General features: G+C 50.7%; 1 protein-coding gene across 5 annotated transcripts in view; it reads right to left on the bottom strand.

Annotated features, from left to right (window-relative positions):
- Nucleotides 1-490: 490 nt before the first annotated feature.
- The window catches only part of Fhad1 (forkhead associated phosphopeptide binding domain 1), an 84,582-nt gene continuing 70,080 nt past the window's right edge, over nucleotides 491-14,992 (bottom strand). For 2 of the 5 annotated variants that reach the window (XM_090335769.1, XM_090335766.1), the window contains 6 exons: nucleotides 14,851-14,946; nucleotides 14,231-14,451; nucleotides 13,628-13,793; nucleotides 8,896-8,976; nucleotides 5,829-5,970; nucleotides 491-1,023 (listed from right to left, as the gene is read on the bottom strand). In XM_090335769.1, coding sequence (XP_090191895.1) covers nucleotides 980-1,023; nucleotides 5,829-5,970; nucleotides 8,896-8,976; nucleotides 13,628-13,793; nucleotides 14,231-14,451; nucleotides 14,851-14,946 — 750 coding nt within the window. In that variant the 3' untranslated portion in view covers nucleotides 491-979. Of the gene's footprint in view, nucleotides 1,024-5,828; nucleotides 5,971-8,895; nucleotides 8,977-13,627; nucleotides 13,794-14,230; nucleotides 14,452-14,850; nucleotides 14,947-14,992 lie in introns of those variants that run through there. The other 3 variants (XM_090335771.1, XM_090335768.1, XM_090335770.1) reach the window with 3 other exon arrangements.

The raw sequence follows: 14,992 nt of genomic DNA on the forward strand, positions 1-14,992 counted from the left end.
GGAATCAAAAGAACGAATACATTAGGTTTTAAAACAGAAAATATTTTTATTGTGGCTTAAAAAAAAGTCCTGCCATGAACAACATTTCGTTATGTTTGGCCACAGACCATATAAGAAAAGCACAGAGAATTTGGTCAGAGTGCGAGGAGGGAGGAAAGGAGAACATGGTGCTGGAGGGATGAGGTCTTTTCCCAGAACCATGGAAAAAGAAAGTGGTGTTTTTTCTTTGTTTTTATGACAGAGAACTCAGCCTGTCCTTATGGCCCAAGCATGGAACCCCTGAACCCTCCTGGTGTGACAAAATGGACCGATGTCATAGAATTCAAAACTGGGTTCAAGACCCAGCTCCTAAAATTACTAGCGGTGTGATTTTTATTAGGCAGACCAGCAACCCAGCCTCCCACTTGTAAATAAGCATGCAGGACAGTTTCATTCCTGGGGTGGGGGTGTTTTGGGTGGCCAGCTGAGTAATGATCACAGAAGCAGAGGATGGCATTTAACATTTATTACAATAAACTCACATAAAAATTCACTATCCCATACCTGGGGGCTGGGAGGTAGCCTGTGCCCTGGACTCTTGTGTGAAGTCTTGGGCTTTGTCAATTGGGGACCAACGTGATCCAAACCCAAAGTACATGGTCATAGCTAGATAGAAGCCGGGGCTATGAATGCTTTCTTCATAGACCCAAGTCCATATAGATTTAAAGGTATTTAAAAAAAACAACAACAACATTGTTTTCTCGCTTACTCCAAAATGCACACAGTCCAAAAGTGCCAGAAAGCAGACACTTTATGAAGTCCTACAAAAGCGCCTTTGTATCTTGACATACTAGTCAAATTGGCTCACAGAAGGATTGGGAGACATCAGGTAGGTGATGCTGTTTTGTTCTTTTTTTTCTTTTTCTTTTTCTAGTTCCTTCCACCAGGTTTAGACGGCAAAAGATTCTGGCTGGGTTTATTGGTTGTTTCTTTCTTTGTCTCACTTTCTTGGTCCATCTTTGGGGTGGGTTTTTTGGGTCCAACCTTCAACAAGCAAGAGGAACAAATACACAAATATACTCTAATTACAGGGGGTTCCAACATGTTGTCCCCCAAAAGAATCTCTCCCTCTCCCTCTCTCTCTCTCTCTCTCTCTCTCTCTCTCTCTCTCTCTCTCTCTCTCTCTCTCTCTCTCACACACACACACACACACACACACACACACACACGGGCATGCAGAGTATGAGCAAGAGGGAGATAAGATGATTCACTGCCATTAAAGCAAGTCTCACTAATATTTGGCATGCCATTTTAGGTAGCTGGAAGTTCCCTTTTTTTTTTTTTTTTTGCCAGTCCTGGGCTTGAGCTCAGGGCCTGAGCACTGTCCTTGGATTTTTCTCAAGGCTAGAGCTCTACCACTTGAGCCTCAGCACCACTTCTGGCTTTTTTTTTTTTTTTCTGAGTATGTGGTACCAAGGAATTGAACCCGGGGCTTTGTGCATGCTAGGCAAGCACTTTAACCACTAGGCCAAACTCCCGGCCTGGAAGTTCCCTTTTAACAACTTCATGTTTCATGGTTTTGAAACCAGGAGCTTTGTCTGGTATACATGGTCTCATCATTGAAGGTGGCTATGTCGTGTGTGTGTGTGTGTGTGTGTGTGTGTGTGTGTGTGTGTGTGTGTGTATTGTGGCTTGAATTCAGGGCTTTGCACTCTTTCTTATCTTTTCCACTCAAGCCTGGCACTTTGCTATCTGAACCACACTCCTCCATTTGCAGCTTTCTATATCTACAGCTTAATGGAGATGAGTCTCTTAACTCTGTCTTCCTTGGGCTGGCTTTGAGCTGTGATTCTCAGATCTCATCCTCGTGGACAGCTTCCCCTGGCTTGAATGTGTGTTGAGAAACTGCTTTTCCTACTGCTTCGGGGTGAGAGGGGAGGCTCAGATCACTGCCGCCCCAAATGAACGTGGTCTAAATGCCCAGAGAGAAAGAGCACAGAGCGGCAGGCGAGGCCTCAAGTCTCAGCTCACCCCATCGCACTCAGCCTTTCTTCCCTGCTGTTTGCTTGTTAGTGAAATCGGGCTGTTTGTGGAGGTTTCCAGAAACCACCACCTTGGCGCAGGATTGGCACCAGAAAGTTGCTTAAAAAACAGAGGCCCAAAGCCGGGCGCAGTGGCTCAGGCCTGTAATCCTAACTACTCAGGAGGCTGAGATCTGAGAGTAGCGGTTCAAAGCCAGCCGGGGCACTAAAGACCATGGGACTCTTGTCTCCAATTAACCACTAGAAAACTAGAAGTGGCGCTGTGGCTCAAGGGGTAGGGTTGTAGCCTTGAGCTGAAGAGCTCAGTGACAGTGCCCAGGCCCAGAGTTCAAGTCCCACACCAAAAACAACAACAACAACAACAACAAAAAACCCAAAACAATAGGGGCCCAGGACTGCCTGGCGTGTGACACAGACACAGAGGGGCTTTTGGTTCTCATTCTGCAGCTTCTGCACAGACGGCAGAGGCGGTCAGGTGACTGACTGGGGCAGGGACCTCGACGGAGGGGTGTGAACCCCTGAGGGGTGTGGGCCTTTAGCTTGAGGTCTTCAGAATCAGAAGCCAACTGTTTCCATAGTGACAGCCAGGTGGAAAGTAACTCAGGCCACATGGGGAGGCCACATGAGGCAATGGAAGGCCTCAGCCCCCGTGAGACCCGCCTTCCTCCAGAGGGCACGGGGCTCGGATTGGGCGGGGCCTCTGGACTTGGGACCCTGGACTCCACCTGCCTACCTTTGTCTCCACCCTCTGAACTCTACCCAGAGTAATTATTTAATTATTAGGCAGGGTATTATATGTGTGCATAGCTCCAGCTTTCTTTCCTTGTCCTCATTTTTTTTTTTGGTCAGTTGTGGGCCTTGAACTCAGGGCCTGGGTGTTGTCCCTGAGTTCTTCTGCTCAAGGCTACCACTCTGAGTCACAGTGCCACTTCCTTTTTTTTTTTTCTGGTGGTTAATTTGTACAGTAATGGCATACACATATTTGTGTGTGCGTGCAGACACACAGGTGTATGTATATGTATGTAGCTTCATGCGTGTGCATGCACGTGTGTGCAACACAAGTTGAGTAACCCTTATAATATTTGGGTCTAGAGTGTTTCAGATTTTAAGATATCTCCCCCCCATTTTGGAATATTAGTATATACCTAATGAGATGCCATGGGGGAGGGGCCCCAATCTGAACACAAAATTCCTTTGCATTTCCTATGTACCTCATGCCTGTAGCCTAAATTCCATTTTAACCTAACAGTTTTACTGATTTTGCCCATGAATCAAAGTTTCATGGTGTGAACACCAGCAAGCTGTAGATCTGGAGCATCTTGGATTTTCAAATTAGGAACATTCAATCTGTACACATACATCTATCTATCTGTCATCTATCTATCCATCCATCTAGCCTCTCTCTATGCCTTATATGCAGTGTCACTGCTTACCCTTGGGTGGTGGTCTGCTACCCGTTCCCCCCTCCCTTCCCCCAGAACACACAACTGACCTCACCCTGGCCAGTACCTGCCACATTCCAGGCTCTCAGCACAGCTCTGCCAAAGGCCCTGAGGCCTTACAGACCTTTTGGCCACTCCTCTCTCCTCAGTGCCTGCCTGGACTAGCTATTCAGAGCATCTCTAGATTTTCTTTAAGACTAGAAACTAGATTGCCATCTTTAGCATAGGGACCCCAGCAATTATACAAGACAACTAGAAAAACCAAACACAGGACCAGTGGCATTTTGGAGGGCAGAAAACAAAAGGCCCCAGGGCCTTAAAAAGTAGAATCACTCTGAGGTTACAGGAAACGGTATGGCACCTTCTTGCCTGGACTGGGCTGAGGGGTCTGATTCTCTGTGGCCCATCTCTTCCAAGGAGGTGACAAGGACCCCTCAGTTAGAGAGGGGAGCCTGCACTTCACCTGGAGCCTTTATGCACATCTCCATCACACACCTCACCCTGAAGCCCTGGTTTGCCCAGGCAGAACTGGTCCCTGCTCCCTAGCCTTCATCTCCCAGAGAAGCACAACCTCTGAACAGTACCTGGGGCTCCTGCTGCCATCTCCTCTGCAGCAACCCTCTGCCAGCACCCAGCTGCAGGGACCATTCATGCCACCTGCTCTGCCTCTCCTGTGTGTATGAATGGGCAAGCCACCAGCCTTCCTCAGTCCTATCTCTAAGGTTACCAAGGTCAGAGCTCCAGGGGGCCTCAGGTGCTCTCAGTCCTAGCACCCTGCTCTGAGCAGCACCCTACATGACTAAGAGCATAGCTGTCTGCTTCCTCCCTCCTTCCTTCCCTCCCTCCTCTCTTCTCCTCTTTTTTTCCTTGTGCCAATACTGGGGTTAAACTCAAAGCCTTGAACTTTTATTTTTTTTTGCCAGTCCTGGGGGTTGAACTAAAGTCCTGGTCACTCTACCACTAGGCCACACTCTGGGCCCCAACCTTGAACTTTTGGTTGGCTTTTTTTGGGCCAGGAGTGTAGCCTAACGGTAGAGTGCCTACCTAGCATGCACAAAGACCTGGGTTCAATTCCTCGGTGCCATATACATAGAAAAAGCCAGAGGTGGTGTGGTGACTCAAGTGGCAGAGCTCTAGACTTGAGAAAGGTCAAGGACAATGCTCAGACCCTGAGTTCAAGACCCAGGACTGGAAAAAAAAAAAAAAAAGATTGGTGCTCTACCACTTGAGCCACAGTTCACTTTCCAGCTTTTGTTGCTGGTTTATTGGAGAGAAGAGTCTTTTATCTCTTTATCTGGGCTGGCTTTGAACCTCAGTCCCCAGAGCTCAGTCTCCAGAGTAGCTGGGATTACAGGAGTGAGCACCAGGGTCTGGCTAGGAGGTTCTGCTGTCTAAAACATTTATTCAGTTTCTCTGATGATGGTTGCGTTGTCTCAGAATCACCAAGGCCTTTCACCGAGCTTCGGTGAAACGGACATGTGTAGAGTCCCCAGGTCTGTGAGGTGGGAGTGGGGGTTGGGGCGATTGGACTGTGAAGGGCAGCAGTTCAGTTTACTTAAAAATCTCCTAGTTTGGGGCCAGGAGTTTGGCCTAGTGGTTAAAGTGCTTGCCTAGCATGCACGAAGACCCGGGTTCGATTCCTCGGTACCACATACTTGGAAAAAAGCCGGAAGTGGTGCTGAGGCTCAAGTGGTAGAGCTCTAGCCCTGAGAAAGTCCAAGGACAGTGCTCAGGCCCTGAGCTCAAGCCCAGGACTGGCAAAAAAAAAAAAAATCTCCTAGTTTAGGAAGTGGAGGTGTGCCCAAGCACGAGTGTAAAGCCCTGAGTTCAAGCCCCAGTACCGGTATGCATGCACAGAAGCACACACACTCGTACGTAGACACAATATTTTTTGAGGGGAGAGGGTGGTCGTGGGTCTTGGAGTCTGGGCCTAGGTGCTGTCCCTGAGCTCCTCAGCTCAAGGCTACAACCCCACCCCTTGAGCCACAGCACCGCTTCTAGTTGTCTAGTGGTGAATTGGAGACAGAGTCTCACGGTCTTCAGTGCCCGGACTGGCTTTGAACCGGTCTTCAGTGCCCGGACTGGCTTTGAACCGCTAGTCTCGGATCTCAGCCTCTTGAGTAGCTAGGATTACAGGTGTGAGCCACTGCACCCGGCTCACACACCAAATCTGATAGTCTCCATTCTTAGTTCTGAAACGGAATGCGATTCCTTAGCTTCCTTAAAATTCAAGAAAATTCCCTCCCAAACGATGATTCTCACCCACTGTCAGCTCTGCCTGAGTCTTTCTGAGTCTACCTTCACTGTGGGGCCGGAGACAAAGGCGTCTCTGAGCCTGAGACACTGGTTCATCAACAAATATTACCGGCGCCAGTTCCAGAGGAGGTTCGGCAAGCTGCGTGGTTAGGCCCTGGCAGATGCGGTTTCCTGGTCTCCCATTCTTCTCTGCTCACCTGGAAGTGAGAATTCTCCATCTTGCTCTTCGCCGTGTCTACGAATGTGCATCTCTTTAATACAGGAAGAATATTGACAACATTTAGCTCATGTTCACCCTCTCTGCTTTGTGTGTGTGTGTGTGTGTGTGTGTGTGTGTGTGTATCAGGGCTCCACTTCAGGGCTTGGGCACCGTCCCTTAGCTTTTTCCTTCTACCCCTTGAACCATACCTCCACTTCTAGGTATTTGCTGGTTAAATGGAGATAGGAGTGTCCCGGACTTTCCTGTCCAGGGTTGGATTAGCCTTCTGAGTAGCTAGATCACAGGTGTGAGCCACTGGCACGGGGCTCTTCTCTGCTTTTTTGCACCAAAGCAAAATAGATTCCCCTTTCCAGTGCTGCCTGTTTGGCCCAGGCAGGGGAGGGTCCCAGGGGCAGGGAGAGTAGGCCTGCTTAAGAGGACACAGCTTTAAGGGGTTCTGACTCCCATTCTACCCAGCTTCTTAAGAGTTCTCTGTTTAGATTGCAGCTAGGAAGAGGCTGAGACCCCCCTGCGGGACACAAAGCTCTACTTGGGATGACAAATCTCTTTCCATTGCTGGTACAGCTTCCCAGAGCAGGGAACAGAGGCTGCAGATGTCCTGGGGAGAGGGGGGGAGGACACCATGTTTGGAGGTCTCTTCGGTCACCCCAGTGACCCTCAGTGACCCCCATGCTGTTTCCCCAGGTGTGATGGCATCTGCTGACCCTCAGCATCCCCAGGACTCTGGGCCCGAGAGGGGCTGGGCACAGCACTGGTGATGCCTCCTGCCTGATGGGGCAGTGAGTGTGAAGGCCACAGGAAAGTGGATCTGCTCACAAGCTCAGAGCTCCCCACAGGGCCACCAACTTGATACTCCTGGCCTGCGAGGCTGAAGGGGGTGAAATGGGGACATGTCCTTTCTAACTGGCCGGGGACTTGGTGCTTTGTGGACTGTGGCCTGCAGCCCCCATCATCCGTGCTTCTTGGAGAAGCCAGACATTCAATGCATTCGGTGGCAATGCCCTATTTTGAGATGTTCCTCAGGAAGAAAAGCTCACCCCCACCCCCAAGTCATCTGGGGAAAGGGAGCACTGCCGTTGGAGTCCACCAGCCTCAGGGCCTTCCACCTTGGCACCACGCTGGTGTGAGGGGTTGCTGGAGCAAACACAGGATACTCGTGCCTAGTGCGTTCAAACTTCAGAATGAAAGCAGATGCATGTGGGCACGCTCACGTGTGTGTAGACTGGCAGGCACACACACCATCCATGTACACATGCATGCGCGTGCATATTCACACACATGCATGTATATACAAGTATCCAAGCATGTTCCACACAACATTTGGGATAGACTTTAACTAGCTTGTTTATCTGAAATGAAACTTATTTAACCACTCATTTATCTGACATTCAAGAGCCGAGGGGTGGAGGCCAGTGTTTCAGTGCCTGCCCAGCAAGCCCAGAGACCTGGGTTCTAGGCCCTTCAGCAGGAATAAAAATAAACCTGTGAAATGCAAATGTAACTGAGTCTAGTTTTTCCCTCTAAATGTGTCAGCCCTACTGGCCCCAGATCTGGGGTGGAAGGGAGCCAGGCTGTCGACTGACTTGGGTTGGCCCCTGCCAGTCCTCCAGTCTCCCCAAGGAACAGTGAAGGCTTCTGGCCTGAGTTTAATTGACAGTTTACCCTGGAGGTGTTTTCTGCTTAGAAGGCCTTGAGTCATGCAATACTGATCACAAACCTAGTTTAGAAGGCTCAGCCTCAGAAGACCCAGAGACCCAGATATTGTAAAGCAGTGCATTTAAAACTTTTTTTTGGTGGGTCATAAGGCTTGAACTCAGGGCCTAAGTGCTATCCCTGAGCTCTTCTGCTCAAGGCTAGCTAGCGCTCTACCACTTTGAGCCATAGTACCATTTCTGGTTTTCTAGTGGTTAAGTAGAGATAAGAGTCTCATAAACTTTCCTTCCCTGGCTGGCTTTGAACCATGGACCTCAGATCTCAGCCTCCTGAGTAGCTAGGATTACAGGTGTGAGCCATCGGTGCCCAGCTTAACCTTCTTCGCTTTCCCCCTCTGCTGGGGAGGAAACACAGGGCCTTGTGCTTGCTACTCAAGCATTCCACCACGAAGCTGAGTCCCAAGCCCAACCTCTCCGCTTTCCCCTCCTCCCTCTTTCAGCAGAACCCTTTAGCCAGGTGATCCCCCACCCCCACATTCTGCACCCCAAGGCTCTCATTCAATCACAGCTCCCAAACCCAGCCCTGGATTGAGCCCAGTGGGACAGCTGAGCACTGCGGAGCAGGGCCTGGTCACACTCAGATCTGCTGTCACCAGACTGATGGGACTGATGGGAAGTGGTGACATCAGTCTGTCTCAAGAGCTGTCCTCCGGTGTGGCTCACATGACACTGTTCCGCTCTAAGGCTACCCTTAAGGCCGTGGCGTCACACGATATCCCTCTTAGGGGGACCCTGAGGGGGCATATTGTGCAATATTGTACGTTGTTCTATATGGACTCTGTTAGCTGGGGACCAAGTTGCTTCCCCATTTCCCATTGGCTGCCAGGAAGCCAGAGTCTGTGAGGGTTCCCATTGGCAGGTTAATGCAGCTGAGCTTTTCATTTCCTATCTGGGCTCCATTTTGTACCCATTCTCCTCCTGCTCCATGTCCTCCTGGGGTTCCCCACGCCTTTCTTGTTTTTTTTTATGACTTTGTCTCCAAGTCCCTGAATCATTCAGTGACTAAGATTCTGGGCTGGACACTTGCTTGTCTCTTAGGTCATTGGTCCAAATTGCAGGCAGGTGTGGGCTGGGGCTGAGGCTGGGGATGGAGCGGAGCAAGGGAGGGGAGGGAGGGAGCTGAGAGCGTGTGAGGGTGTCCAGGTGGCAGTGCCCACTGCTGCTCCAACTCCAGGGAGTCTTACCCTCAGTAAAGACCATCTCTACTTTGTTTCTGGCTCCCTGACTGGAACAGCTCCTCATACCTGCCTCTCGCTTTCTTTGAAGGGATAGTTGTAAGATGTGGAGTCCTTGGAATTTCTCTGCTCACGATCCTCTAAGCGTTCCTGAGTGAAAAAGGCTAGGTGAGCAAGGGAGCATTTAGTTCTCGTCCTCTCGGGTCCTTAACTGGGCTGAACTGCAAACCTCAGAGCCTTCTGGGAGGTGCTGGGAGCCCCTGGCCTCTGCTTGCAGAAGACAGGGTGACAAGCGGGCGTGGTGGCTCACGCCTGTCATCCTAGCTACTCAGGAGGCTGAGATCTGAGGATCAAGGTTCAAAGCCAGCCTGGGCACAAAAGGACCTGAGACTCTTATCTCCATTTAGCCTCTAGAAAACAGGAAGTGGAGCTTGGCTCTAGGGTAGGATGGAAGCCTTGAGCTGAAGAGCTCAGGGACAGCGCCCAGGCAGAGTTCAAGCCCCATGACCCCCCCCCAAACACACACAAAAGAAGATGGGGTAACTTGGTAAGGCCCCCTTTCTTTAACACCTTCTGGCCATAGTCTGCCCCCACTCCCACATTGTTCTTTTTTCTTGTGGGTGCCCCCAAATAACATTCCCACTCTCTTCAATGTCTACTCATTTCTATTTGGTCAAATCCACAAAGTGGCAAAAGGAAAATGAGTCCTAGGAAACAGTGGCCCCAAGGAAACCTTGGACAGTCATTCACTGGGTATGTTGGATGAGGGCAGAGTTTACCCTGAGGGTCCCAGTCGTTCAGAGTTTCCGTCCCAGTTCTAAGACACAATGCTTACTGTCATCTTGAAGACAGAGACACAAAGGCCAGTGAAAGAGTGGGAAAGTTTGAGGTTCTGGCCTGGCTGCGACTCCCTGCCAAAGCGTCTGTTGGCTGGGACTGGCTTGGCTGGACTCAGGTCAGGAAGCAGAATTCTCCCACAACCCCTCCTGAGAAAGGGAAGCCCCTGCTCATTTAAATACTTCCTACTGAGAATTCCCGCTGGAGCCCATTCACAAAACGTATTGGCTCTTTCTTGGCCATCACCCCAGTGGTTTTTACAGCACAGAAAAAGAGATTTCCAAAGGAGCTCAGCCACCCTAGGAGGACTGGGGGAAAAGTCTCAGGGTTTCTTGGGCTCATGAGTAGGCCGGCAGTTCTCAAAAAGAGAAGGCCTCCCCTCTCCCCACGCTGGCTGTCCCACAGAAAGTCCCGTGTGGTCACTTCTGTCATTGAGAAACCCAAGCAGTGGAAATAAAAGCCACTTGCTCGCTTCTCATTCCACTTCAGAGGCCTCCTCTGAATTCCAAGAGACACGGCCACCATGATTGGTGATGTAGCAAGAGGACCCATGCGGCAGGGTCACTGGGGACTGGGTTACACTGGCACCCAGCGTCAGGAGGCTCTCTGTGCATGACCAGCCTCGAGGTTTCCACTGAAGTTTGTATGACAGTTTATTTTTGCCAGTCCTAGGGCTTGAACTCAGGGCCTGGGCACTGTCCTTGAGCTTCTTTTTTTGCTCAAGGATAGCACTCTACCACTTGAATCACAGCACCACTTCCAGCTTTTTCTATCTATGGGAGACTGAGGAATCAAACCCAAGGCTTCGTGCATATTAGGCGAGCACTCTACAACTAGGCCATACTCCTGGCCCTAACCAATCTTTCTTTAAGAAAAAGTGACAAGCTGGGTGCTGATGGCCCACGTCTGTAATCCTAGCTACTCAGGAGGCTGAGATCTGAAGATTATGGTTCAAAGCCATCTGGGGGAAAAAAAGGTCTGTGAAATCCCCCCCCCCAAGTCCTGGGGCTTGAACTCAGGCCTGAGCACTGTCTTTGGGCCTTCTCAAGGCTAGCGCTCTACCACGTGAGCCACAGCACAATTTCCAGCTTTTTCTATGTATGTGGTACCAAGGAATCAAACGTAGGTCTTGGTGCATGCTAGGCAAGCTCTACCACTAGGCCAAACTCCCAGCCCCAGGTCTGTGAACCTCTTACCTCCAATTAGCAACCAGAAAACCAGAAGTGGTTTTCAAAGCACTAGCTTGGAGCTAAGAGCTCAGGGACAGAGCCCAGGCCCAGTGTTCAAGCCCCATGACCAACAGAAAAAAACAAAACAAAACAAGAAAAAGAATAGGTAACAAAATATATAAGGGACTCAGAAAAAAGTGAAAGCTTTTTGAGAAAAGTTCTAATTTCTTTAACTTCCATTTATTGTTTTCAAAAATGAAAACACCAAGCTGAGTGCTCATGGTTTATACCTGTAATCCTAGCTACTCAGGAAGCTGAGATCTGAGGATTATAGTTTAAAGCCAGCCTGGGAAGAAAAGTCCATGACACTTTTCTCTCCAATGGACCAGCAAAAAGCTGGAAGTGGAGCTGTGGCTTGAGTGGTAGAAAACTAGCCTTGAGCAAAAGAAGCTACAGAGAGTTCTCAAGCCTTGTGTTTAAGCCCTAGTACCAGCGCGTGTGCGTGCACACACACACACACACACACACACACACACACACACACACACACACACACACAGTGACCAGAAAGAAAACATAGCCCTAGGCCAGATGTATACAGAATCAAGCAAGAATATTTTCCTCCCGATAACTTGTTAACACTACACTAATGTGTACTTTGGAGTGAAGACCAGAGAGCCGTGGCAGGGGTAGGGGTGATGGGGCTGCACAGGGGCTGGGGGTGCAGAGGCCTGGATAGAACCCCATCACGGCTGCTATTTCTTCTCTTGGAGCCTCTGAGTGACCTCCTCTGTGTATGCCTGCCACTCTCTCTAATACAAGGCCTAGGAATTTGTAGGTCTGGGCTTTAGCTTCTCTGGGGCCCTGTGTCGGGCTTAGCGGGGCCATTTCAGATCTCCTGCCATGAAGGATGTGTGGTGCCCACAGGTCCCAAGACTCTGTTGTATATGAATGAGGCAGCTCATGAATAATGCATGAGATAGATTATGCAAATCCTCAGGTTTCCATACATCTCCCCCCTCCTCCATAATGGGCTTGGCTGGGGATGGGGACTCTGCCACCTGCTCTATGGTCTGGCGTTTCTGCTTGGGGGCCTGGGCTGCCAGCCTTCAGGGGGCATATATGGAATAAGCAGCCTCCCCAGAGGGCTCAACAAAGACCAGTCAGCTGCCATGGAGGCAGCTCCCCTGGCACAAGTCAGCCTGAAAGGACACTGGCCTCTGCCTGAGGCAGGCAGCCACATGCCCAATGAGAAAGGTGCTGGTGACGTTTAACTCAGAGTGGTCAGAGTACCCCCAGAGCAGGGCAGTCACTTGCATTTGTTGGGCTGCAATCTTGAATGCTTCAGGACCTGTGGGGCTCTGTGAGGCGCTCACCTGTGCAGGCTTCCTGGATGGGAGGGTAGCCTTGCCTGGGGGCTGGTCCCTTCAGAGCTCAAGTGGACCACTGTCACACATGCGCATGTGTGCACACACAGTCCCACACATACAAGCAAATGTGTGCACACACAGTCATACCCATGCAAATATGCATGCATACACACAATACCTGCAGTCATATATGTGCAAACAGGCACATACACATGCAAACAGACACCCATGAATAGCCATCTACATGCAAGCACATATGCACACATATGCAAACACTCATGCATGTACAGGTAAAAACACACTTGTGCATTCAAGTTATATGCATGCAAGTCTTCATGCTCATAAGTCATGTGCAAACACTCAGGTACACATATACACATGACACACACATGAGCACACACCCAGCTCTGAAGTCAAAGCTAACGATTACAAGGGGGACCTTGGTGGCCAGCCCTGCCCAGCCCAGAGCCCAGGGTTAGAGAGAGCCGGGGTCATGTCCAGCCTGTTCGCCAGCTACAGTGGGACAAGTCTCTTCCATCTGGGCCGGATTTCCTCATCCATGAGCAGGCATCACTGTTCTAACCAAGCAGGGATAATCACAGCTTTGGTAACCTGGCCACACTGCAAAACACAGGGGAGCCCTGGGCCTGGAGACCACCCGTGTTTAGTCTTCACCATGACCCTGTGAGGCAGAGGTGGATGGCTTCCATTTCCTGATGAGGGACACAGGGCTCAGAGAGGTAAAGACACCTGCACAAGGTCACACAGTTAACGGCCAGGGGGATGTGAACTTGAGACTGACTGCCGACCTGTGCTATGCCAGTGAGATGGGCAGCTCATCCCTCAGCCTGTTTCCTCAGTGGCTCCTCAGTCCTGGTGGGCAGCTCAGGTTTTTTATTTTGTTGGATTCATGGCCAGCCTCCTTTACGTCATTAAATGAATGCATCCTACTGCCTATTCTGAGCTAGAAGATACTATCTTCAGCCACCTGTCAGTTCACCAGTCCAGACTCTATCTTTCCAGTTACCCATCCATCCACCTGCCTAGCAACCAGTCTATCTTTTCACCTGTCCATCCACCCATCCATCCATCCATCCATCCTTCCATCCATCCACCAGCAATTCATTCATTGTCTACTATGCTCCAGTTACTCAAATCCCTGTCCTCACAGAGCCTCTTCATCCGTGTAACCTTGGTGAAATGAGACCAGTATGAACAACGATAATTGTTTAAAATATACAGATGAGCTCTGAGTCTCAGAGAGGTTCAGAAACCTGCCTAAGGCCACACAGTAAATGGTAGAGCGCTGTCACAGACTGAGGTCTGTCTGTGGACAAAGCCTTGGCACTGCTGGCTGGTTCTGTGTCCGCCTCCCTCCTCCCACCCCTAGCCATGTGAGGGACATCCCACATGGAGGCCTCTCACCTTCTGCTGCTTTATGACCCTGTTGAGCCTCTTCTCCTGGCTCAGCTGGTGCTCCGTGCGTTCGAGGGCCTCCTTCAGCAGCGCCTTCTCCTCAGCCTCTCTGTAGATGTCATCCTCCAGCTTTGCCAGCTGTGACTGGTACGACTGGATGGATGTTTTGTTCTGTCTGGGTGCATGGAGAGATAGTGTCCACATTTCTCTCACTGTCTCTGCCACCCTCAGCATTCTGTCCACACCTCTCTAGATCCTCCTACTGGGTTGGGGGTGACTTGGGGTGCCATTACAAGCAGGAGACTGTGACAGCCATTTGTAGGGACCCCTCCCACCATGCCTCTCAGCTCATCAGCTGGATGAGGCCAGCATCAAGCTGCCCTCCAGCTCCCCTGGGTGCAGACCTGTGAGCGGGGGGGGGGGGGGGAGGGGGGCTCGTAGAGTCCTCAAAACCCATGATCGATGTCACGATCAAGGTTGTGACAAGGGCAGACTTGTCCCACTGGGTCTCCCTGGGCTGAGTCCCCTCACGCAGGCCTCCTGGAGGCTCAGGGGCCTGTGCTCAGGTGGACATGAGGGAGGAGTAGCCTTCGGGCGGGCATGCAGCAGGACCTGAGGTGCTCCATATCCTCCTCGAAGCTTTTCAGGATCTCCTCCTTCCTCTGCAGCTGCATCTTGAGCTGGGTGATCTTATCGAACACCAGGTCCAGGTCCCTCTGTCGCAAGTGGTGGACTTTCTCCCGCTCCTTGGCAGAGAGGTTCCTTATGGACACGTGGCCTGACATGTCCTTGATGTTCATTAGACTCGAGAGGGTTCGGCTCATGTCCATGTACTACAAGGAAAGCGATGGTGCCATGCGTGAGAGGGGCGGGAGGAGGCCGGTGTCTTGTTCTGCATCGCTCACTGTCTGCAACCCCAGAGAACGAGGCGCTGCATGTGAACGAGTACATTTGGGGCTTTCATCTCCCCACCTCTGTGTACAGGGAGGCCTTTGTGTGAAGTAGGGGGAGAGAATGACAACACCTCTAAACACTGTCTAGCTGCCCAGCTTCCCAAGGAATTGGGCTGTGCAGTTTGTGACCCATGCTGGGCCTTGCAGTTAAGAGAGCAGCTGAGTAGGTCTGCCAGGCTGGTATTTAGTTGATAATGGCAGAGTTAACAGTGACCTTAGGAGAGTAGGCATGGGGGAGGAAGGGGTGGGTGGGGGGAAACTGGGGGCACTTGTACATACCAGCTTTTCGCTGAGATCTAAGGCCTCCATCACATCTGATTTCCCTGACATCTCCATGGCAGAGCTGCAGCCTGAGTTGGAGTAGCCATTCTGGGACTGAAATGAAAAAGAAAAAGAAAAAGAAAAAAAAAATCCAAACTCT

This window comes from Megascapheus bottae, chromosome 6 (assembly GCF_031878675.1).
Source record: "Megascapheus bottae isolate mThoBot1 chromosome 6, mThoBot2.hap1, whole genome shotgun sequence".
Lineage (NCBI taxonomy): Eukaryota > Metazoa > Chordata > Mammalia > Rodentia > Geomyidae > Megascapheus > Megascapheus bottae.